Source organism: Buteo buteo, chromosome 2 (assembly GCF_964188355.1).
Source record: "Buteo buteo chromosome 2, bButBut1.hap1.1, whole genome shotgun sequence".
NCBI lineage: Eukaryota > Metazoa > Chordata > Aves > Accipitriformes > Accipitridae > Buteo > Buteo buteo.
The window spans coordinates 71,564,889-71,591,310 of NC_134172.1; the positions used below are offsets into that span (position 1 = coordinate 71,564,889).

The following is a 26,422-nucleotide window of genomic DNA, read 5'->3' on the forward strand; positions in this document are numbered from 1 at the left end:
CTCCTTCTACCCAGTGACATTTCTAATTGATAAATTGGGCTGCAGAACTGGGCCTTTTTGTTCTGTGTTCATGCAGGCTAACGCAACAACAACTAAGCATGGCCATGGTAGCGATAATTAAAATTGTATACAGTGTATAATGAGGGAAGCTGAGAGGCACAGGTGCATAAGATCCTAATTTTCAGGCAAGCTGGGACACTCATTAACCTCTGGCAACCCAAGCACAAAGGCTTAATTCTCAACCTGCTGCAGTCAGCCAGTCTGATCAGCCCCTGCGTGATTTGCATATCCAGCTCAGCTTCTTAACCTTCCTCACCTTAAGATACACCTATTAAAGAAAGCAATCTTCACTTAAAAGCACTTCAGAGTGTACCTGTAAGAGGTATCGCTGCATTATAAAACAGTGCATGAATACACAGAGAACTAGCTCGCCTTGAGCACAGAGCAGAGTCCCCCGATAACCCACTGCAAACTACACAGACTTCTGATTCAGATCAAAGATTTGACTCTGGGCCTCCCATCCTCTAAATTCCCCCTCTGCCAATCAACTATTCAAAGTACAGCAGACTGAGACTGCCTGCAGAGGCTGAAGGGCAGTGGGGAAGGCAGGATATGGAACACCAGCATGCAAATCCCTGCTCCAGACTGGGCACTGCCGCTGTGATAAGTCATGCCTCTCCACTACCAGGAGGTAAAAAAAGTAAAAAAAATAAAAAGAAAAAGTGTAAAAAAAAAAAAAAAAAAAAAGGCAGTTTCCCCAGGAGTGAAGAAAAGCTTTAGATTTAGTGTGGAAAATGTTGTTGTTCTTTTTACTTTCTAACATCTATTCCAGCCAGAGCCTTCTCTGCTCTTATATGGAAATAGGGGCAGGGCGTTTTGGATGTTTCCTCGAAATGGCATTAAGAGCTACCTCGTTTTAGTGTATCATCTCCTGTAGTTACTGCAAAACATTCTTGGGACAGGTACTGTCGCAGGCTGCCAAGCATGTTCCCATGCACCTTCACGATTCGCTGACATCGACGGAACAGTGGCAGCACAGTGGGAAGGAATTAATACACGGGCTTAAAAGGAAATGCAGGGTGCCAAGAAAATTGCTCTGACTGCACAGGCTCATCTGAACCTTCACAGTTCAGAGGCCCAGAGCCTTTCATTCTTGCTGTAAAACAGCATGGCTTGCTGGTGGTGTGGGAAGAAACCGGGACCCACAGCATGCCTTTTTTTCCCCCATGTCATCAGCTGATGCCCACATACATTAATTTTTGGCTCAATTATTACTTTTTGCCAAAGCCATTACCCCATAAATCACACACATGCTGTTCACTTGGGCGATGCAATTTCTTAAATCACTTGCAAGTCACTGGATATATTGCCTAGGCTGCCTCTACCTTAGTTTACCGACAGAAAACTTAGAGGCAACATGTTTTCTTAACAGCATAAAGGGAACGCAAAGTTTACATAAAACAGGCTTATGCTTTTTCATACTGCAGAATCCTTTGTCTTGCTGAAATCAACAGGAGTAAAGGGTGGCAGAGTCTGGCCCTTCATATTTGCAAAGTGCTTTTTTGATTCCTGGGCGTTGTTGTTATCCTTGCAGAGCACAGTATTTAGAATACAAAAATGAAGCCTAATGAAGGGTAAGTTAAACAAGTCCAGACCATTTACAAAGAAACAAATGTCCCTTTGCGAAAGCCTTAGAAAATCCAATAAAATACACATACTGCTTAGTGAGGTGAGATGAAATGCCTGCATGCGTATGATATTAGAAAAGAAACAATTCAGCTCTGAAAAAACAGGTAACTAACTACAGCAGAATGCGTTTGTTTGTGTTTCCTCCTGTAAACAAAAAAAAATTGATTTCTGCTGCCCACCTTAACCATTAGATCATGCTAAGCATATTTTCTGGGGTCAGGTATTCTCTGAGTTAGAAATCAAGTGATGTTTGTTATAGCATGCCATTATGAAAACACAATACAGAGAGCTTAGGAAAGGCAGTAAATGTGATGCTAGGCAACTAAATAACTCCCAGTAACCATTCTTTAATCCTATTATTTATCTATATTCATCCAACACCAGTCAGGGCTTGGGACCATCTTGTACTGGCTCTGTGCAAGTTGAGCAAATAAGTAGACAAGATGAAAAGAGAGAGAATCTACAATCTGCCACTCATTCCCCCTTCATGGTTGCTCAAGAGCTAGCAAGATTACCTGAAAACTTTGGCAAAACATGTTTTAAAAGAAGCAGCTCTGCTGGAAAGAAAATAGCACTGGGCTGTAACAGGGGCTTTTCTCTTTGAATTGAATTTGTTTTGCTACAGTCTGAGCCTATATAAAAACACCTGAAAAAATAGGAAAGATGAAGCGATGTATTCTTGTATCTCGGTATGTGTATAAAAATAATTTTACTTTGATATAAAACACACATTATGTACATTTTCCCCCACAGACTTCTAAAGGGAAGAAAACACAATCTTTGCCTGTAGTTCACAGCAATAAAAAGATGTTCATTTCAATTATGATTTCTACAGTAGCGTTCACTAAACACAAGATAGAACAAGCATAGAGGAACATGTAATGGTCATCCCATTTCTTTGATAACATATCCTGTTCCTACTGATTCCCAGCATCTGTACTCTTGTGAACTAACAACACAAATATTTGCTCCCAAGTCTAATTTTACTGACATTGTTAAGTGATTTGGTTTTACTTACATGAACTTGAATGGGATTTCTCACTCAAGTAGAGTTACTCATGAGCACAAATCTTAGGATGAGAGCATGAGACACAACAGCACTACAGATTTGCCTTATCCCATTAGGAGAAGTTAGAAAAAAGCCTGCCTTACCTGATGTTTTCTCTGTGAACACCACCTTGGACTCTGCTGTGAAATTTTGCCCAGTCAGAATCATCTGTTGTCCTCCATAAACGAGGCAGCTATCGATATCTTGTCTTTCAACCATTGGAAGCTCATGAGCAGACCTTTGGGCTGTGGACAAATTGCAGACATGAATGAAATCAACTCTGTTTTACCAGGACTTTCCAAATCTTCCCAGAACTATCCACAGATCGATCTTGTCATCGTTACCATCTGTTGACTGCCAAAGCAGCTTCTCCAGGGTGCTAAATTTAGGTTTGAGAAGGAAAAATAAACTTACTCAAGGCATTTTATTTGGAAACATTCAGGAGCTGGCTGCAGCGTTTCAGCTGTGCTGGCCTTACTCCTTGTCCTTGAGAAAGGACAGCTTGGATGAATGAGCTGGAACTTGCCCATGTCTGTTTCCAAATAAATGGCCAAATTTTCAAGTGCAGGCACACTACAGCCCTGGAGCCCAAAAATTCCACCTGCAGAGAGGATTCCACTGAATAACACTGAATTCCTTCAGAAAAAAAATTAAAATAAACCTCTTCTACAAAAGTCCACTGCCTCCTACAGAACAGGGACTACGCTGGGCCTGGAACAGTCCGTTTGCCAACAAAAGCACAGTCTCCAAGTGCAGGCACCAACACTTGTGCACAAAACAAGAGGGGCAATCACGAAGCCGTGTTCGCACCAGCGAGCAGGAGGGGTCACACCAGGACTCTGCTGCAGCCCAGGCTTTTTGCAAGCATGTTTTGCAGAGGCCTGAACACCTGAGGAGCAGGGCCCTGTGTTGCACGCTGAGTTTGATATAAAAGGCAAGGAAAGAAAGGGTAGGGTGGAATCCAGATGGGCATGTACGTGATCAAGGGTTTCTAAGGTCTTTACTGTTCTTGGCCACAAGCTTGGAGTGTGACTTTGGCAGGTTATTCTCTCTTTCCCCAGCCAGAAAACCAGGATAGCACCATCTCTCCACCTACTTTCCTCTCATCCCATTAAAACAGCCATTTGCATGGTCAGAAAAGCTTTAGAGAATCCTGGTCACCATCCCTGCAAGCCCATTCCAACTGTCTGCTAACAAGCGGCAGGAGCCGAAGAAAGTGAAGATGCGAGAATTGTTCCCTACAACGCAGACAGCTGGAAAATATCATGAGCTTCCCTGTGACCAGACCAGGTGGGCAGCAGTTTGGGTCTGGTGAACTGCGAGTTCATGACCTGCACTCAAACTCCTCCAGATTCATCCACCCCAACTGGAGAGGTCTCTAGAGGATGCCGCTCATCTATTTAACAGCTGCCTTGGCTGGATTTTAACTTTCTCTGACAAAGAGCCTGCTCCCAAGAGACCCTGAGCACTTGTGTCTTCCCTTCACTGAACACCGTTGGTTGCTGAGCCAAAAATAAGGAAATATTATCCTATATGTTCAGTGCTGGCCCTCCACTCACACACAGACAAGGCTGCGCTTTCTGTGACCTGGTCCCGGCACCCTTTTACTGCTGTGCAACCTTCAGAAAGCCGAAAATCCAACAGCTCTTGGCTGCGGTGAGAGCTGTACGAATTCTCTCACCACATGAAGAAAATGCTAGAGTATTTGATGGGAAAATACAAGCATTAAACTTTTCAGACAGGTGTCTGTAGAAGTGGGAAGCAACTTTTCTAGCAAGGACAGGCTCAACTGAACCCTTTCTGCCAGTCATGACACAGAGGTTTTGGTCTTGTTAAAAATATAGCTAATTCAATATTTATAACCTTCTTGTGCTGTTTGAGAAGCGTTTTTTAAAATCTATTTAAAACAACCTTATGACTCATTGTTCCCTTCAAACATATAACAACAGCTGGGCTAAGATACTGCCAATTAAGAATATATATTCAGATTATTTTCACAGAAGCTGCTAATTTCTTTCACATGGCTGTATGATTAATTCCTTTCCCTAAAATACTCAAATTTTTGATGAGTTTATAACTGGATTTATCACAAAGACAGACCTGTAACTTCAAAGGCTTAAAAGTAAATAGCAATCATCAAAAACATGTCTACAATAGTCAAGAGAAAAGGTATTTAAGCTTTGCCCTGGACACTGTTTATTCCTGTTCAATCCCCAAATTTCACTTCCAAAGCATCCCAAATCATTAAAATTCCAGATTAGCCCACGTCTCCTTCAGACTTCAGTGTGTTAATAGAGAGCTTTGTACCTGATATCCCACATATCAGTGGTTCTCAAGGCTTTTTCAGGACGAGGAAGGACAAATTTTAGCCTGGAAATAACTGTCTGACTCATCTTAATTACATTTGGATCTCAGCAAGTTGGAAATCGCTGCTGAAGACCAAGCCTCTGTCCAACTTCCATAGAGCAGAGTGTTTGTGTACGCTGCGACCTACCAGGGAGCCGGGGAGGACAGCCGGTTCACCGGGAATGTGCATCCCGGCTCTTAGGAAATGCCAAAAACCCTTCTGCCATCCTCAGCCAAGCTGGGGCAGCCTCAGCAGCGCTGCCTGGAAGCCCGTGATGGGCAGAGGTGTTCTGCAGGTACCCCCACGCAGCTTCGTGCTGCCACGGCCCCACGGTGGGCAGCAGCCAGGCTTGATGCAGAGCTGTGTTCCAGCATGGCTACAGCACAAGCAGGCTACGGGCATCTCCAAAACCGCTTTTGCCTTGACCCAAATTTGGTCATGCCTGTAGGTGTACAAAACCCACGTGTGCTTTATATGTGCTCCAGAATAATACCACTTGGAAGTGCTGCCGTTGAGTTTCTCAATGCAAATACCACGCTAAGGTGAAAGGTGGAGGCATACAGGTACCTAATGAGCACCGGGTTTCCTCTGCCCTGTTTTGCCTGTACTCTTCCTCTCCCACTAGGTAGTTTGCAAACCCTTTTCTAAAAAAAAACATTTTTCATTTTCCAAGATCACCTCTTTTTTTTCACCCAGGCCTATAAGAAGGTTTCACTCCATTCCCACCAGTAAGAAGGCTCAAAGTTCAGTGTGGAGCTGCCTGAATAGGATTATTTTTTTTCCTCTGCAAGAAATATTAATTGCCAATAAATCCCCTTCCTCTAAGGCTCGTGATGGGTGGACTGCATGCAATAATTTCACACTATTCCTTCTCTTCCCCCAGGGCTTGGCACTTCATAAAATGACCTACAGCTACTGGAGTTTATGAGCTTTGAATAAACAAAACGCTGTTGATTTAACCAGTTGAGGTGTTTACTTTCAATAGCAACAGTTACTGACATAAGGCAGCAAAGCAAATGCTATAGAAATACTCGCGCTTGGCCTGAAGCAGTGTGTCAACCTATTAACAGGGGACATTATTTTTCTATTTTATTTGACTGTCTGCAAATCAAGATGTCATGGATGCACGGTGCCAAGAAATACAATGCACGCGGCGATACAAGAGAGAAAGGGAACTGCTGTCTCGGAGCGCTGCACCACCTCCGGCGAGCCTCAGCCCGGGAGGAAGCAGCCCCTATGCCGCTGCCCGCGCCCGCGCCGCAGGGGCACAGGGCGCTTCTCCGGGGGTAAGCCTTTATCTGCTTCCCCGTGCCAGCAGGTGGAGGAAAGTTTAAGACGGCCTCAACCTCTGGGACGGCAGGCTGAACGCTGCACAGGGGATGCACAAGCCTGGAGGCTGACGGTACGGAAGCGTGCCAAGGCAGGGTGAAGGTGTTTCTTGCTTCCCCACCTGCCTGCAGCATCCCTAACTGTTCCATTTTCGGCAGAGAGGCTATTTGGTTTCTAGGGGAAAAAAGGGATACTTTGAGACAACGGATTACCTGGGTAAGTCTCTTGTAGCTCCAAATCTCCCCCAGGCGAGTGTTGCCCATTGCTGTTAGCAGGTTCCGAGTGACAACCTCAGTTGTATTCCCTAACGTGCTCCTTGGGTAATCCCAGCTCCACCTGAGAACCCCGTTCCCTCCGCGCCGCCCAGCTCTCTCCATCAGCGCTCCTCCTGCACGCATCTCCTGGGACGAGCAGTTCTAGCCCTGCCTGAACATCGCGTTTCCTTCCACCGGCTTGGAGGGCTTCCAAGCGCTGCCTTGTCTTGCCCAAAAGCTGACTCGTTTTATGAGGAGTCTTAGCTGAAGCTAAACATCTCTGAACAGCCTCCGGAGAGGAACAGTCTCAGCAATCTCTCTCCCTGCGTGTGCAATAAGAACTAGGGCTGGATCGGGTAACGTAGGCAAAGCAAAAAGACTAATGTGATCTGCCCCTCAGGAGGAACCGGCTTGTGAACTCTGCGCGGAGCACTGTGGGTCTGACCAACACTTCCAGAGCAGAGAGACTCTACAGCCTCCGTGTATCAGTGCCCTATCTCAGTGCCACCTTCTGCAGAGTGGCTGGAGGCCTCTGCGCAAACCTCTGGGTAAACAGGCAAAAGAATAGCTGCCAAAGTGAAATCTGCTCCATGCCGCCTTTCTGTCACTTGCCACACTGGATCCAGAGCTTAGGTTTACCTGCTGTCCCCATAGCTGACCAGAGTTCAGGAGAGATCTTATCCTGGGTGATCACAAGGAGCAGGATTGAGTCTCACCTGCAGCTCAGTGAGGACAAAGCTAGCGTTACCTCTGATTACCTCTAACTGCCATCACAAGCCAAGTAAACCAAAAAATGTGGCTACTTAAAAGAAGTGGGGTCACCACTTGCACCTGCAGTGCAGCAGTCTCCCCAGGCCAAACGCCCAGGTCCTCTTTGGAACCCCCCCAGCCTTACCCTGCCCAGGGCAGCCCCTGCTCACCCCAGCTTGCTGGAAGCCTTCAAGCCGTGACTCACCACTCCTGACATGTCTTTCCAAACCCCCAAAGGCTCTTGGCTCCAGCCACTGATTTCTGTTGGATTTGAGAAGAGCAGATAGAGCTGAGTGCCCGACGCTAAAAAAAAATCCCAAACCCTAGAAGCAATAGCAGAGGCGTAATTTGTTGTGGGATTAATTCTTCCACCTCAGTGCAAACCTTAATGAGCCAAAGTAAACATCTCATTCCTCCTGTCACACTGTGTTTATTTACCACAAGCTGCCTGCCTGAGGTAGGATTGATAGGAGCAGAGCTCCTGTGCCCCATGCTTATCCAACGCATTAATGTCCTGAGAGACTTTGATCCCATCCATCACACGCTGAAGCACCCTGAGCTCTCTTGTGGGAGGAGAGGCAAAGGCTGGGGAGCTGCAGTACGGGACCCAGGGAAGGACCAAGGGCAGAAGACATGTCTCGCAGGCAGGTAGACATTAGTAAGGCACCCTAGAGAACAGCAATCTTCTCATCAGAGGGATGGGTTGAATTACCTCCTGGTAGGAGCATGGGCCAGTGGAAGGCTTAAGTGGGAATCGTATAAATAAAGCAGAGTTCTAACCCTTGTGATTAGATGGGAAACCTTGAAAATGTGATCTAAACACTATGAAAAGAATAACCCGGTATGAATGACAACAGTTTCCAATTTGTTGCCAGCAAGACTAAATCAGCAGTTTGTGCAGAGCCATCCAAGAAAAAAGCACCAAAAATAGAGGGCTTTTCTCCACCTCCTTCTCTGCCCATAATTTATTTTATGATGACCTTGTGAAGGAGGAGTGACAAGCACTGATGGCAGCAGTGTCAGATAAGTATGATACTTTCTATGAACTGCAGCCAGTTCACCAAACCAGCGTGTGATTAATGACAGGAAAACCATGGCCTCGGTTCACTTCTCTGTCGATCATCTCTGCGGGTATGCACAGCATTTCCCTTTAATCCCTTGTGGAGATCTGCTGAGCTTAAATTATGCTCAGAAATCCATGCTCTGCGTAATACGCTGGGGCACTTGCTTTTACCACAGCAGTATTGCAAAGACAAAAAATAAACAGGGGTTTATCCTCGTAGCAAGGCTTGCAGGCTGCAAAAAGGGCGGGCATTTTCCTTCTGTCTGACTCAGACTTTCCAGACTGAAATATTTTGGTTGCACATTAAAAGTGGCAAACGTTGTCAGAATTAGCTTTTAAATGCTATGCTTTAGGAGAGAGAAAAATTTCACTTTAGTAACAGCACCCAGTTTTGTGTCAGTTTTATTTACAGCAAACTGCGTGACTGTCTTGCAGTTGAAACGAAAGGGCCAAAAAAATTCCTTTAATTCAACTGGAAACCATGCTACTCTCATAATAATCATGGTTATGGTTAAATTTGCAAATGGGTATCTCCCAAGTGCAAAGAGACCATTTGTTTCTGCTTTTTTATCTGAATAAACTAGGGCTCCTTCTTGCCTGCCATTGTATTCCAACCAGCACAGCTCCTGGCTAAGGAAAAGCACTCACTGGTTTGCCAAGACAACATTCTTTTACATGACTAGCTCTTTCCTCTGTAGTTATTAATGTGTCACATATCATAGGCTCAGATTGTCTAATATTATGGGAAAATCTACTAGAAGGAGAGAAAAATAAAGGAAACTTCCAGGGAAATTGATTAAAGGGAAATAAGATATTTGACCCAATTTAGTGGAACAAAATACGGTCAATAATAGAAACTATTTAAATTCCTCAGATGGACACACAGTTCTTTAGCAATAAGTTTTGTTTGTTTTGTGTTTTTTTACCACCTCGGAATATCTATTATAAGAACAAGATTTTAGACTCTTTCTCTCATGCCAAGTGCGATCATTTGCATTTTAAGGGATTCATGAGCACAGCTTAGTAACAGCAAACATAGATTATACGAAACAAGAACTGTGAGACACTTTGGGAAGGTTTAACCAGGATCCGTTAGAATAGAAACTGTGATGCAGTGTGGATGATACTCCTAAACCTTACACTCGCATCTCACAGACACTTGCATAAAGCCGTTTTTGGTTGCTGACAGCATGGTGTAAAACAAGCTGCCTTGCAGGTGCTTATGTGTCTACTCTGAACTCCCTTCAATACTGCTCCTTCTCTGCCCTATGGAGGCTTCAGCCGAGGAGTAGAAACACAACTCCAGAGATCACTCACTCCCCGGGAAATGGGTTTCAGCTCATAGTGGAAGGTAAATCAAAGCAAATTAATAGAACTAATGTTACAGAAATTATCTTAATGGTTTGAAAATAATGATCAGATCTGCAAATAGCAAGCCCCTCCATGAGTGATTCGCCACGTGGCTTGCTATTAGGGCTGTATTTGAAGGGACAAGTTAACTCAGTAACCTTCATGCCTGCCATTTCACCACCTTCTGTGATAGCAGCTCCGTGATAGCACTGCCTGGCCCAGCAAGAGCTCACCTACGTGAGCTGGCTCATGCCTGTGCCTAAAGCACAGACCTGCACAAGCAGGGATGGACGTTTGGGCGTGCACAACTGTGGTACGAGTAACAGCACCGAGGTGTGCGGGGGTGCACAGGCAGGGAGCTGGGCCAAGGACCCGTCGGCTGTGGATCCCGGGGACATCTCCTGGAGCGGCTGTGGGGCTTGCTGCCATTTCACAGACTCGGCGTGGAGCAACACCCAGGAGAAGGGATTTTTCTCACCTTTCCAGCACCACACCTATGAGGTGGTGGCTTTTTATCCCTAAATAAGTGATGGCCTGTTGCTGCAATTGTCAGAGGAGCTTCAAATGCCTTTGCCTCCTCAGGTGGCTTCAGAACGAATCAACAGGCAAGAGGAGAAAAAAGCTGCAAGCTGCTGAATGTGCAGGCTTGTCTGGATATGAGGTCCATTTTGAGGCATAACTGATCATTTAACAACATATCACCTCCTTGGTCCTCCCACACAGCTGCCTGGGGAGGAACTTGCTCCGGATGATGCTTTGAACCTGTGAAATCCCCTTCTAAAACCTGTCAAGTGCTGAATGTGACACAGATGAGGTGGAATCAAATCGCCCCGTGAAAAGCAGATACTTCACAGTTCTTGCTTCATTGCAGCTAATGATCTGCTGACACCGGCGGGAGTTTTTAGCCGGGATCAGCTTCTGCTGAGGAGAGCACTCAACTATTCTGTTGGTAGCAACAGCGCTCTCGGGGGAACCCCACTGGTAGGGAAATGGCCAGTTATCTTAAAGCTGCTACTTACTAAGGCTTTCCCGGCGGGATATTACTAACAGCTACCAGACAGGAGAGATCTTACAGGAGAGTCCCTGAGGATAAGGGTTCCCAGGCGGCCATGTCAAAAAAAAAAAAAAGAAAAAACAAACAAAGGAAAAAGAAGAGAATCCCAGCAGCACACGAAGGTGGGAGGTGGGACACAAGGAGAAAATGTCACAGAGCCCCAGCGTGCCTCTTCTCAGCAGGGCACCTGAGCTTACCTGAGACTGGGCTCTGCAACATGTGCAGATTGTCTGGGAGAAACTGAGGTTATCATCTCTACTGTGATTTAGCTTGCATTACTAATGCTGGCTGAACCAACTAATGTTTTTAACCATCTTCCCAGAACTGGGCTGAGATCAGGAAGTGCTACTGAAATGCAAAAATGTTGCTAAATATGCAACATACGTACTAAATGGAAGAGACTTATTACTCCAGATCACTTTATACTCTGCTTCCATGAGTTCAGAAAAGCACAGTCCTTAACATACCTCTCCAAATTGCCAGTACATCCAGTATACCAAAAATAAAACTTACTTTTTTTTTCTTGGGGAACAAATACATTTTTTTCTTGTAGGAACTTTGCTGTCCGCTATGCAGCCAACATTTTCATTTTTTAATTTAAAAAAATCATAAAAATAAGTCACTTCTACTGGCATCTCCACTCTTGGCTTTTTTATGCCCCTAAGACTCATCAAAGCAAACACATCTCAGAAGAAATGCCTAGACATCTTAAACAAGCCATTGTAAATAGCAGTCATTGCACAGGCAAATTAGGTGTGCGCATACAATTCAAGAAAATGTGATCTTATTCTGTAAACCATGACCAGATTTCTGCTTGAACGCTCTTTGGTGATGGGCACAAATACAATGTGCAATTGTGGAAGGGTCTTAAAATGCCTGGCTAACTCATATTTTCTTTTCCTGTAGGAGAATTTGAATAAGTGGGGTGTGATCCGTGGGGCTCCCTGCATGACCCAGAGATCATCCACCCTCTGCTCTGGGCTCGTGCTGTTTTTCTGTACAGTGGATGTAGGAGTTACACCTGGAGTTTCCCCACCCGAGTAGCTCCCCACTGCGGACAGGAATGGACTGTCTCCACTCGGAAAAGAAATTGAGGGAGAAGCCAGGTGGTCCTTTGCCACAATTCCCTTCCTATCCACAGAAGTTGCAGGTTGCTGAACATTTCCTTTAGCAAATAGGCCTTTGTTTCAGCAGGGACACATTTGGTGTGGAGACCACTATAGTTTCAGCCATCTAGTTCCATAAAGGATCGTAACTGTTTCCTATGGAGAAAAGTGGTGGCTACTCCCACTGCTCTCCCTTCCCCATCATGGTGCCCAGAGACTTCACCCAGCTGCTAAAATGCTCTGATAGTTGGTATCTTCTCGTAAACATTGCCAAGAGATCATACATATCCATCACGCTCTCCTTAGCCTTCCCTTGTTTATTCGTTTCTACTGTTTTTTAAAAAGCTGCCATCAATAATTCACCAGCCACAATTTCTCTTGATTTCCCATCCAAAATTGGCTCCTCTCTTATTCTAAGCAGTTGTTATTTAAGTAAAGCCTGCGTCTCAATAAATAAAACTCACACAGGAGAAACTCTTCAATGACTTTCTTCACATGATTTATGGCAAGACAGGTTCTGCGAAAGGGGTGAGTCATTCGGCAAAGGGAGAGGAACACTGTTCATTATGTATTTGCGAAATCCCCAAACCGCTGAAAAGGCACCATTTACCAACAAAAAGCATCACAGGATGCATATGAACCAGCAAAGTGGGTGGAGCCCTTCCAGAAATGACTGTGACACGGGGGGGCACCTTGTCAGAGGCCTCTCTTTCTCAGGGTCCAGTACATTAAAATCAGTGGGAGGTGCAGGTTTCTCAGCTTATAGGATTTGTCCCCCAGAAATCAAAACTGCAAGTTTTCTTCTGTCCCTCAGGGGAATACCAGAACAACCCGGGCTTTTCCTGCTTCAGCCACAGCCTCCTGAGCTGTACACCCCTTAGCACTGACATCTAGAAAAAACAACAACCAGGATGCGCCTGAGCCTCAAAGTCAAACCTGTTTCTTCATTTCGGTTGTGTTCCTGCCACAGCTCAGATCAGAGGATCCTCCTCTGATCAGTCACTCCTTTGGCAGGCGGGACTGGCCCCAGTGCTAGGATCCAGCCCAGGTTTGAATTCAAAACCTCCAACCACATGCCAGCTTGCGGATAACAAGTTCTGGTTGTGCCTCTATGCAAAACAAAACCAACCCCAGGAAGGCAGGCAGCTTGCATGCTCATGAACAAACAGGGAGAATGCAAATACGCCCCTATACGCGCACCCACGCTGGCTCCCTGCTCCCAGAAAAGACCTGCTAGCCAGAAGGATCCAGCAGCAACACAATAATAAATAAACTTTGCAAAAGCCCCGAAGTCCCTCGCTGTCCTCACAAGCTCTAAACACCGTGAAGAGCCACTTGCCACCAAGGCTTGTTTCAGGAAAGGGAATGCATAGAGGTAAGAGCCACAGGTCACTCAAAAGGTGGCACAGACCCAGCCAGCGCAGGAAGAGCAAAGCACCTTGCGTTCGCCTATCTGAGCGTGTTGGTTTTCTCCCCTCAGTGCTAGCCTGGAGCAGAGGGACAAGATGATTGCTGTTGCAAGAGACGGAGAAGGAGCAAATCTCGGGGGATACTTACAGCATTCGATGGGGTTCGATGCTGCTTGCAGAGAAATGATCCTGCCGTTGGACTCGGGGATGTGCACGCGGAAGACGAGCCGGACGCGGGTGTTCTTCCTGCCGATGTCCGTCTCTCCCTTGCGCAGCTCGATGTCTGCGTTCCTCAGCTTCAAAATCCCCGCACAGTCAATGCTGCCAAACACACACGCCGTTTAGCTTACCATTTCTGCTCTCAAATAGCTTGGAAATAGGTGACAGTCAAGAGGATTAAGCTGCTTTGCTTCGATCTCTGGGTTAAAAGCAGCTCCAAATACCTAGTTTGCTTAGGATTTAGACATTGCCATTTCAGCAGTTAGAGGGGAAGAAATCCCAGACAGGCAGTGAGTGGGGGATGCTGCTGGACCCCTCCCCAAAGACCCTGGACCCAGTGGCTCAGCAGGTCCCAGCCGAGGGCCAGGGGTGCCCTCTACCCTGGGGACAGCCAAAGCCACTCTCCAAACTTTATAACCCCGAGTCTCATTTCCCTCCTGTGCTAAGCACAAGAGTGCACATGGCAGAGCCCACCCCGGTCCCCCGGGGCAGGGAGAATGAACCAGAACAAGAAGCACACGCTGGGGCAGGCAATAAGCTGAGGCTGTGCCGGAGCCCTCCGCAAGCTAGAGAGCATTAAAGCCTCCACCGCCAGCTCTGCAAACAGCTCGGTGCCCAGAGACTGCACAGCAGCTATTGCCTGCACGTGGGCAAATTAGTTCAGCTCCACGGGGAATCACAGCAGTTGAACCAGCTAATTGCATGCACCATCCAGGCACGTTTTCCCCACAGTCTGTAATGCAAGCATTGAATTTAGCTGCAAAGCAGGAACCAAACTGCTCTCTCCTCCTTTTGGACAAGGTAAGTGCTACTGCTAGAACTGGGGTCTCCAGCCCTGGCCCAGGTCACCACGCCATCCTCCAAAGCCCTGGGATATTGTTCCCAGCCAAGACAATAGCCTGGCAGAGCAGAAAATGGTTCTCTGCCCCTGTTCACCATGTCCCTGCACAAAGGGAGGATATAGGGAGCAGGATGGGGCTGAGCAGCAATGAAAGGATTAGGATGGCTTAAACCAGCATTGCAACTTAATATTGGTGTAAGTGCAGGTTAACTTCTTAAGAGTCCAGCGTAACCGAGCAAACACGCCTGTCTACACCAAAAGAATGTGCCAATTAATATTTACAGAATCTGAGATCTTCAGCTCAGCAATAGTCCTCGGAGGGTGCAGTGAGCCCTGTTATTAAACAGGCACTGCCAACCCCTTTTGATATCAGTTTTAAAGACACACCATTTTTCTTCTTTTGATATGAATTAAAAACACATTTTGGGAGGCATAAACCCCAAGCTGTTTCCTACACCCACACTGTTCCTTGCCATTGCATGTGTGCAGGGGTTTATTACTCCAGGGTTACTTGTTAGGAACAGACAATCGTGTTCCATTCAGCATTTGGCTGCTTAAGTTTGAGATGTGGACTTTTATTTATTTCCTTGGGTGCAGAGGGAAGGAGAGGCTTGAAGGAAAGGGAGGAATGAGGTATATTTTCTGAAAAAAGATATATAAAGAAAGAATGGGGATTTTGCGATGAAGTAGGGGGGCTTAAAAACATAGCTGCTCTGCCAATTTTCTCAGTATCCTCTGAAGGATGGAGATACAGCTCTTTCCTCTGCAGAGCAATCACTCTCATGCTGCCTGGCACACATTCAAGCCTGAAGCTTCAGACTGGTGCCCACTTCATCCCTCTGCCTCCATAAAACTGGAAGGAGTAATACAGAAAAGATGTGCCTGTACTTGCTTTTCTGTGAACCTATTACAAGGGAGTGCGATTTCATGGCCAGAGCACTTGGCTGAGTTCAGAATAGATGTTTTCTATTCCATTAGATGTTGTAAAATGAATCGTACACCTTTCCTCCACTGTCTACCGCTCCTTGCTTCTCATTGCGTGCCTGCAGCATAAGGACTCGAGATTTGAATCTTGTTTTCCTTACTGCCCTGCAAACCATTCTGACTTTGAAGATGACAGATGATTACAATGTAGTCACCACGGCAATTGGGGTAAAGAGCAAAAATGCCTGCACGGTCAGCTGATGAATGGCAACTCTTCGAGCAGCTTTAACCCAGGTGCTTGTAACTGCTGCTCATGCTTTTGTAAAAATGGTCTTACACTCATATATCATCCTGATGCTTTGGAAAGGGGAGTCCCTCCAGAGCAGACATCATTATTCATTTAAGTTACTCCTTTCCACAGGAGAAAGAATTTCACATGCCAATTTAATCCTCCTCAACTTTGCGAGTAAAAAGAAATGTGCTTACGTTGCTTTCATGTTGTTTTTGGGTTCCAGTGGGATCTCTAAAACTTTGGTGTTGCCAATGATTTTTTCATAGCTGGTGGTGGTGACGGTTTTTCCTGTAATGCGATGGACTTGATAGAAAGCGTGAGGTTTAAGTATCCGTTCATCTGCTGTCCCAATGAAGATCTGAAGACCCAAGGGCTTGTTCTCCATGTAACCGTGAAGCTGGCAAGACATTAAAAATCTGTAATCACACACAGGGCTTGCAATGCCTTCATGTCAGGAAACCAAATAGATCTACAGACATATATACAGATATGGAGATACTTATAAAGATACGCGTAGTACAGACTCTTTCCTGCTCTCTGAGACAGACATCCTCTTAAGCGTATTTGCTGGAGTCCGTGATACATAGGGAAGGGAGCTAATGGAAAACATGTAATTAATGGTTATAATACTAAATACATCAAGTAGAAAAAAAATATAACACTAAGAAAAAATTCCAGGCAAGCTCTCCATTACCAGAAATTTGTTGATTGTCTCCAAAACAGATTGATAAATCCCCTCAAAAGGTACATTTTTGAGTACACGTGTTTAATTTGTGATGACTGATTCCTAAATAAGGTTCAGAAGATTTTTTTCTGTGCGGTGGATAAAGCTGCAAAGCAGAGCTGACTCCCCACACCTGCAGCCTTGGGCAGCGGTTCCTGCTCCCTGCCAGCAGGAAACACAGTCTCTCGCTTGCCTTCATATACATGTTATATACGTGGTACTCCTTTATGCACCTTCTCCAGACCTTATCAAAGCTAATGGAAGATGCCCATTGACATCGGGGGCTTTAAACCAGTCCCTTTGTGACATCCAACTTGCAAACCCTAGTTTCTGTCCAGCCTAACATTCAGTAAAATGACTTTGCCTCAGCTCGACTTGTGATTCCTACCTCAACTGCAGTTTAAAATTAAGGGGGGGGGGGGGGGGGGGGTGTCCCCTAAACAGGAAGTATCTAGCGAATGGGTCTGCAATTTTGAGAACTGAAATGTTAAACAATGTATAAACATTTCAGAAACTAATGATCCCTGCCACATCCCTTTCTCTGGCCTTGGCAGGTGCAGTCTTGCCCCAGCTCACAACCATTTCAAACCCAGCTGGAAGGATTCTCCTTCCAACCTCTCACTGTGCTCAAGTCACCCTGAGCTTCACATCTCTCCAGCTTCTCCTCATAGCAGACATAAGCTGCCTGCTTTCATCTTCAAAGCTCTGCTCTTCTCTTTGCCCTCTCACCTCTCTTTTTCTACCCAGTGATCAACACCTATTCCCCAACTTCCCAAATCCAGCCCCAAACACCAGTATCAACTTCTGGAACACTCACAGCATTGCATTTTCTGCCCATCAGCCTCTTCCCCCAGGGAGGATGTTCCCTTTTAATATCTGCATCTCCACCCTACAAATCTTCCTGTCTGCAGAATTCTTAATTAGTCTTAAAAGGAAATACGTTCTTGTTCTCCTGAAATCACTTATGTGGGCCGGCGTTGATTCACTGCTCTTTGAAACTCATCCTTCCCCCAGTTGTTGGTTCACCTTCAGCCAGTCCTCTTGCATTGCAGTAAAATATTATCTGTACAGGTAGAGATGGCATTTTTGGTCTGTGACTGTACAGCACAAGGATGTCTTAGCTGACCTTAGAGACTTGGACCTCTAGGGTTCAAAGACGTAAACAGACTCTTCTTTCTGTACTAAATAACATTTTCATAAACAGTATTTGCTGCAAGAGGAGCAAGAAAGCCAGAATGCCTCTATAGGCCAGGAGACGAGGAAATTTCTCCTTCTTTATTAACATTCAAAATTACAAATCAAACCATTCTAAATTTCTCACATAACCAAAAATGAAAACCAGACATTTATCTACCGCATAGCCAGTGATCTAGCTGAAAGGGAACTTTATGGTCTGAGACATGGTAAATTTGTTTTCAATTATTCCATCCACATGCAAAACCTTGATGAAGCCATACAAAGCAAATAGTACTGGAAGATCAGAGAAAAGGAAGATTAAGCTAATGGTATTCATGGCCAAACCGTTTTTTTTTTTCTTTTTTCTTTTCACCAGCCAGCAGGAGGTATCTTTACATAGAAGGATTAATTCCCCCCTGGAAGGGGACCACATGCAGCATCAATGCAATCCTGGCAACCTTCCTTCAGTATGGCAAATGTAAAGCGACACTCACTCTTCTGAGCTATCATTACTCATCTAGCACATATTTGCGAGGCATACAAAGACAGGGTCTATGCCCCAGAGACCTTAGAACCCAAGGGCCCGAATTTGCAGCCTCCACTTACATGAATAGCTCCATTGAAGTCAACAGGCCTTAAGTAGGGGTTGTGCAAGAAAGAATTACAGAATCCAGCCCAGCCGCAGCTCAGACACCTACGATAGCTCACTCACACAGGCGCTTCGGGAGATTGTGAGGATGGAAAATAGGGTACGAGGCTTTGTGCAAACATGCCAGTTGGCTCTGGGAGCAAGGTGGAGGAGGAGCAGAGCTGGACTGCAAGCACAAGGCTTGGTATTGGAGAAGCAGCGTTGCCAAGAATGTGATAAATACGATGGCAGTCTCGGGGAGACTTAGAAATGCACAGAGTGTATAGAAGATTAAAGGCGACACAGGTCAAAATGATAGATCTGGGAACAGGCATGAATGTAGGGATCAGCCCCTGTTTATCCACAGGGGCCCATTAAGCCCAGGTTCTCTGGGAGCCATACTGAAACTCATCCTAAGAATGGTACTTTAAAAATCCAAGATTTCCTGGCCTTCAATGAAAAGCCGTTCTATGACCAAAAGCCATCTTATCCTTACAAGGGGAGGGAGAAGAGTAGTTTTCAAGTTCTGAGCGTGTTCATTGTCATGCCTGACAGAGTAATTCTTTGTGGATCCAGTAAGATGACAAGAGCATCCTTTGGACTGGAACGGTTATTACAGTGACAGCAAAGCAGCTTTCACTCTGCCCTTTGTCCAGGCAGAACAAAATCCCAGAGTTATAGGTGGGAGACTGGGATGGAGGAAAACAGATAATAAATTACAAAAGATGATTTGCCCCCAGTGAGCACAGTCAGTAGCAGCTGTAACAGAACTGGCTACGTACACAGTTTTTCATACTGGCCACCTTTAAAAGTAATTTTAAGTGGTGTTTTTGCGCATGTGCAGAATGAGCTCCCAAGGTAAAATTATTCATGGTCTAATAATAGGTATGTCTGTGGGTTTGGGTCTGTATAAATGTATATGCACTTAAAGAAGAGAATTGATTGCCTGCTCATATGGCAACGTTTGTATCATCTGTTGGACGAGGGGGTATAAAGCATATAGTAAAAGGCCTTCTGGTCCTTCACAGGACCAGATTTTAAATCAATTGTTTGATCAGTGGAAGAAAGTAACATAATTATTTGGTAATTTATGACATTATGGCAATGCTTTGGGATGACATCACTGTAAAATCAAAATAGAACTATAAAATGCAAATACAAAGAAAAAATATATGTAAGAGACAGGTGTCTCCATTTAAAAGGGTGTGTCCTTACCTTGAATTAATTGATTACGTTTTAAAGGATAATACAGCTGATCATTTACCATAAGCATTTCCATCTACCTTTCACTTGCTAAGAACATATTAGGATCGCTTAGGAACAAAAAATGAAGATGGACAGCCCACAGAAACGCTTCAGGAACTTAACTTTAAGTAGCTAACCCTACTTTGCAGGGACAGAAACGAGACAATATTTCGTGCTGCATTTTTAAATAGAAAAATTCATTGTGAGCTAGAAAGAAAGAACCTGTTAAAGCTATGTTTCAGATATATGTCTCTCCTGAAAATTGAACTACTACAAGAGACTGTTACTCTCAACAAACACTCACCTCCACTGTGCTAGGCAGCTGCTTTAGCGTTTAACCGTAACGCTGATCTTTTCTTTGGTGGAGCAAAGAAGGAGCAAAAGTGAGCCTTAAAGAACCCTACAGACAAGTGAAGACTTAAAATATTTTCTAAATAATAACTTCCAATTCATTTTTTCCTCCCTTAGCAACAACCAAGCCGCTTGAAAGTCTCAAGTTTTCAGTCCTACTCTTCTGCTCATCTCACGGGAAGGGAGACGGCAGCTCAGCCTGCAGCTGCCCGAGGGGAGGGCGCAAAGCCCTGCAACGGGAGTTTCGGCAGAGACGAGAACAGAGGACCAGCCCCGCGCCAAGGTGTTCCTTTACTCATTTTCACTCTTCTTTCCGTGAAGAAAACAAAATCATCTGGATTTCAGTTTCAAGAGAGTGAGAATCGAGAAAGATTTATGAATACATAACTCTGGGAGGAAATATTTTTGTGTATTATAAGGTGACCTATTCACAATAAAACTCCCCCAAACTGTATACAGATCGAGCTGGAAAAAACCCAACTCCTTTGAGTCACATTTGCCACAAGGGGAAAGAGAAGCCAGACATGATGTGTACCTTTCCATACTCTATTTTGGGATTTTAAGATCCTATTTCTTTCAGTTGAAAGATTTTTCTTAAAACTTTGCTTTTGCATAACTCTTATAATATTAACATAGCCAGACATGGGCTGGTCTGTGACCTGAGGAAATGCAAAGCACTTTGGCAGATAAACAAATAACATCATTCAGAAAACAAGGAGACTTTTCTTGTTTGGTTTGCTGCTATGATTGGGTTTCTAAACAAAATGGAAATGTGTGGCATGATTAAAATCACCATCTCACCTCTGCATAAATAAAATTCATTCATTCTCCACTCCATCTGTGGATCAATACTAGTCAAATTGGGGAGAAGGGGGTATTTAAGTGCCATTTTCAGGAAGGCACGTGTAATTCTGCATGCAAAAAATGAGCAGATGTGCCTTTAGCTGCTGTCTATTGGCAGCCCAGTTACCCACCCGAACACAATTCCTGTGACGGTACCAGCAACCGCAGCCATTGAGACCACACATTAGGCATATGAAACAACACTTCTTTTTTTTCCTGCACTATTTCAAAACTCAGGTCTTCTTACCAACTGAGACCCCCAGCTCCAAATATACAAGCACTTAAAGCCAGAGTTTAAAATTCACATCTAAATCTGCCCCTACCCCAGTATTCAGATGAACCAAACTCTGCATTTGTGTAGTTGGCATTGCTTCTGGCTGTGGGGATTTAAAAACAGAGGTTCACCTTTGCTGTGCTGCATGAACAGCAAATCTTTTTGCACAAGTGACGCCTGCAACACTGCTTAGTTATGCTGTCTGGTAACCAAGTGACAAATTGACAGCAGAGTCAGAAAGAAAGGCAAATTCCTTAAAGATTCTGTAGGCGGTCACCTATAGATACAACATAAGCACGTACAGGGGGAATTTAGTGAAACCTTCGGAATTCAGATCTTTAAATCTTGGACATGTTTACTTGAGTTTAAATATTATTATATTTTATATAGAATTACATTATTAGCAAGAGGAGGGAGGATTCAAAGGAGATAAGTAAGGTAACTTTTTTATTCTTAAGTGGGAAAGCCAGGGCAGAGAGGTGCAGTGATTTGCTGGGTCCCGCAGGTGACAAGCAGCCAAAGCTCGGTGAGAAACCCGAGGTCGCCATCCCCCTGTGCTCTGCCTTGCTGCAGGAGTTACTGACCTCGTTCTGCAAATGGCACAAACCCGCGGTAACACCGCTCACCGCCCGCAGCACCTCGGTTTCCACCAGTATCGCAACAGGTTTCAGAGCCAGATTTTCTTGGAGATTTCTAGTTTGGGTGTTGCACATCTGAAAGTCCGCATGCAAACAGTGATGGGCTTTGCAAGACAAAAGCAGGAGCATCTGCAAATCTTACGGGCACCTTTGAAGAGCCACAGTGAGAACCCGTGCGATACAGACACCGATTGCCTTAGAGAGTAGAAGGGAGTAGTTTGTTTCCCATTCATCCCACCAGGGCTTTGCTTGTCAGAAATTTAGGTCTTTCTCCCCTGGGAGGTATAAAGCTGCATCTTTAAAGCTGATTGCACACATCTTCCTGTCTAGACAACGCAAGCTACTGCCAGAAGGAAAGTATAAAATTGGGGAATGAATTCACTAGTCTTGGTGATTTTATTTGCTTGAAAGTAATCATCTCTTGCTTATTTCAGCTCACTGTAACATGAGGCTTAGTCCATTAACCGCTGCACATTACTTGCTGTCTCCCCGTGGAAGTCACTCCAGCTTCCCCTCGCGGAGGGTGTGCATGTGTGTGGTCAGCTTTGAGAACAGCACCGGGGTGATTCAGATAGACCATCCCTGGCCGGTAGCGAAAAGTGGGAAAACAGCTCGACTAGCAACATTTAATTAGAAGCAAATACAAAGCCGCGTGAGAAATCGCTTCCTCCTACTGCTTCCCTTTTCCTGCTGTACCCAAGCAGATAAGAAAGCAGTGAGAGGCTTGCCAGGAGCGGCACGCGGTTGTGGCACCGGCTGCCCTAGGAAGGAGCCCCAGCTCCCCCAACACCCACCTTCCTCTAGAAACTGTGAGAGGCTGCAGAGTTAAACCCGTGCCTCAAAGCTTTTTGACACCACAAACTATTCCCTCGCTCGGACTCTGTCAGCCCCGAGGCTGGGTTTTGTGAGTTTTCGGACACTCCGCAGCGGACGAGAGGAAGATGTGCTTGTCGGAATAGCCCCACCTTGGCACAGCGCTTCTGTCGTGCCTATTCAGCTCCCTTCCTGGTGGAAGCAACTCTGCGCCTCGGATTTTATCATTAATTCTCATCATTAATACCCTTTGGCTTCAACAATTTCAAGGAATTTGAGGGGAAGTCTTTACTCAACAGTACTCCTACCAAGATGGAAAATGTCACTGTATTGTCTCAGGGAGAGTGGCATATCAATAGCTGTCAGTAATTAAGACAAAGACCTCATCCGGACACCGTATCATGTAGCAGCTTGCCTGCCTGCTTTACTTAGAGCTGACATTGAGCAACAAAGTTGAATCTTGTCACATGTTTTTGTTCAATTTAATGTACTTGGGACGTAGCAAAAGAACGCAAACCAGAAGGAAATCTCTGCCTTGGTTCTTTTTGCTCCTTAACAAAGCAGTCTAAGAAGGCCTCCAAAGATAATCCTTTGAACATCTGATTCTGCTAAATGATGAGTTTTTATTATACTCAATTTTAAGTGTTTCTTATTTTGGTGATAATTTTGTCAAAATTCCAAGGACTGAATCTCATTTGCTGTGCTGCTCCTTACAGTAAATGACAACCAGACTCCCAGTGTCTAACTGGGATTTCTGCTTTCACGTGGGGTTAAAATACTGGTCTGGGACAGAGACAGCAGCTCTGGGGGGAAAGCAGTTGCGGGGGGGGGGGGGGGGGGGGGTGTTCCTGACTGTCTTGACACTGACCTTACATTGCAACGTAAGCAAGTTGTTTCCTCTCTGTGCCTCAGTTTCCCTTCCCCTACAAAGGGCTGATCCTCTTTTCAAGATGCTTTGACTATCTCGACTGAAAGTTTAAAAAGAAGAGGCACTATGCATCTGACTACTGCACATATGCAGATATGGGAATTTGGAGATCAGATTTTCATAGCTGGGTGAAAATATGAATTTTTTCCTACTAAGAAAACCAGCTGTGTAATTAAAGAGCTTCCATTCACATTCATGACAAAAGATTCAAAATTCCCCCAGCACAAAAAACCGCTCTCTGCCACAAGTAAATCAGAGGGCGCAAATCTGCTGATTTTGACAGAATCGCACTGGGGGAGTTTCTCAGCAGACGGCTCTGCCACCCGTTAGCAAAGTCGTTCCCTTGCCGGCTGCCGGAGACACCATGGGAACCGGCCTCAGCCCAGCTGGAGCAGAACGAAGGGTGGCAAGCAGAGCTGCTTTCTTATCACCTAACCTTGCAGCTTCCTCTGCCACAGCCCATTCATCCTTCCCGGCAGACAAGCGAGGCAGCGATGCTTCAGGTGCAGCCCCCGGAGCATCATCCTGTGCAACCGAGACGTGGCACAAAGCTTGAGAGCAACCGTGCTGACAAGGGGGAAGATGGGACAAGCGGGAGCAGCAAGAGCACCTTGGAGTTACTCCGTTCAGCCTGAGATGATGGATTTGACTGCACTGAACCAAATCCCCAGAGCTGAGCCCTCTGCCAGGCCTTAGTGCTGGGCCTCCTGTGATGCAGGTTTGGGGTCCAGGAATCATACCACGGCCTTTGCTCAGGCACTGGCTATTTGACTGAACGTCAGCCAGATTTTGGAAAGGATCTTGGCCAAAAAGCATTTTTGGAAAAAATTAAAAAAAGAAAGGGGGGGGGGGGGGAGAGAGAAATAAAAGCAAGCCCCAGGAACCTCTCTCCTCCCCAGTTTCTTTCTCATGCTGAAACCCACAACACAAGACATGCTCAGAGAGAGTAACTCAGGTCTGCCAGAAGCATCAGGGTTTCAACAGTTGTTTCCGAATGAAATAGAGACCCTAGAAAACCTTCACCAAGCAGCAGCAGGCAGGAGGAAACCAGTCCCTTTACCCCTGGACAGCCATTAGCCCAGCAAGCGTGACGCTCCCCCCGGACATGGGAGACCCAGGTGCGAGTCCTTGCTTGGCACGAGGCACTTCCAATTCAATAGACATCGGTCTTGGGAGAGGAAGGGAGGAACTGGAGGCTTAGCTGGACAGTGAAGCCCCTGAAGGGAGAGCTCAGATGTGAGTTTACAGGACACTATCCACCCTGCAGGAACTTCTCCTGTGGATACTCGAGAGCGCCCTGAATGGGATGAGTTATGTCCGCATTACTGCTGCGCTGGAAGTGTCCACACTCATGGCAAACAGCCATAAATTCGAACTTTGGTTTACTGCGCGCTGACTCCCCCATGTACAGTCATGCAGTGAGAGCATACATGAAAGAGTAGCCTAAATCTTGCATCTGCCTAATCCAAGCATACTTCTAATCCAATGACTAACCCAAGCCTTCTGCATAGCACAGGCATCACCCTCAAACCAGTTGGTGTACTCTCCTTGCCCTCACCTCTGCCAAAACTACTTTCCATCAAAAGCAATGTTTTCTGAATGGCTCAAAAGTTTCAGTGAGAGCTGTTCATTCACTCAAAGCAGGGAAAATCCCTCTGCTCCCTCGAGGTATATGGTTCACTGATCATCTGCCCTGCACCTCTGCATCCCAACTGCACCCCAACTGCACCATGGAGCAATCCTGCCTGTCCTCTTAGGGGCGAGCTGCACTCGCTCAGCCATAACATCTGGGTGACAACATCCCTTTCACACAGGGGGATGCAGACCCAGTTTAAAGACTTTAAGCAACAGACGATGCAACTCATCTCAAGTTAAGGTCTCCCACTAGCTAATTATCACTGTTATCCAGCACTTCTCTTCTTGCATTATTTAGAGAAAGCACACAGGTCAGCTCTTCCTCTAATCTTGGTTTATTAGATATCATATTTGATATTCCCTGTTTTTCAGTCCAGTCTCGCATCTAAACAAAAGCAAACTTCAGGCTTATCTGTGTTTTCCTACACTACTTTTGATTTATCTAGCCATTTCATTTCCTCTGTGGCTTCACTGAGCTTTCAGATATATAGATCTCAAGGTACAGCCATGCTAGCAGTATGCTAGCAGTACAGTGTGAGGGGTACTGACCTACTCACCTACCCTTATGTTTGATGGGATATTAGTTTTGAAAAGAATTTCCCAGATGTCCCCAAAATCTGCATTTTTGGCATTGCACATCTATCCCTGCATTAGCACATGTAACGACAGTAAAAATATCCACAACCCAACAGCTCAAAGCTCAAGAGGCACCTACAATCATCACAGTTGTGCAAACAAGCCCCATAGTCCTGCAGGTAAATCAGGCGTGAAACATGCAGTCAATCTGTCACACACTGTTCTCGAATTGGGGGCAGAAATCCCTGCAAGAGCCAAAAGCTGCCGAGAGCCTGTGCGAGGCCCCCGCTCCCTAGAAAGGGGAAGGCCACGAGAATGGTACAGACGTTGCACAGCATGAGCTGGCTCGGCTGCACAAGCCCAGCACAGCCTGCCCACAAAGTGCAAACAACGCAGGGCATCATCCCGGACCTCAGACTTCCCCTTCACTGAACAGAGGGAGTTGGGAAGATGGACAGAAAAGGACAAACTCAACTCCTCTGATGGGCCCTCGAGAGTAAATCTTCCTGGGCAGGCTGGTTTGGGTTTCAGCAGGAGCGCATCTCCAGCCCAGCCCTACTTGTGAGAGTGTGAATCATGGTATCAAGCTGGGATTTGGTTTTAAGTTTCCATCAAAGTTGTGGTTTCGCTAATACGCAAAGGAATTAGTTGAATGTTGGAAGTCACATACAGTTAAAGTCAAGGTCCCATGCGAAGCCTAGGCTAGAAAACAATGTCTCCTTTGACTTAGAAACCACAAGAAAACACATACAGCAAAATTCAAATATAAAAGGAAAGTGGAACATACGTTTGTTATTGTAAAGCAGCTCCTGTGTGCTCCATTAACAACTCTACCATTCCAGCTTCTTTTTAATTTAAAAAAAAAAAACCCACACAGTGAAAGTCATCCAAATTTTAAAAGTTAAAACCCAGGGGA

General features: G+C 45.4%; 1 protein-coding gene across 1 annotated transcript in view; it reads right to left on the reverse strand.

The window, feature by feature from the left end:
* The window catches only part of NFATC2 (nuclear factor of activated T cells 2), a 94,159-nt gene that overhangs the window by 50,173 nt on the left and 17,564 nt on the right, over window positions 1–26,422 (reverse strand). The window contains exons 4-6 of the mRNA XM_075019512.1: window positions 15,870–16,072; window positions 13,548–13,720; window positions 2,842–2,982 (exon numbers count right to left, since the gene is read on the reverse strand). Coding sequence (XP_074875613.1) covers window positions 2,842–2,982; window positions 13,548–13,720; window positions 15,870–16,072 — 517 coding nt within the window. The remainder of the gene's footprint in view (window positions 1–2,841; window positions 2,983–13,547; window positions 13,721–15,869; window positions 16,073–26,422) is intronic.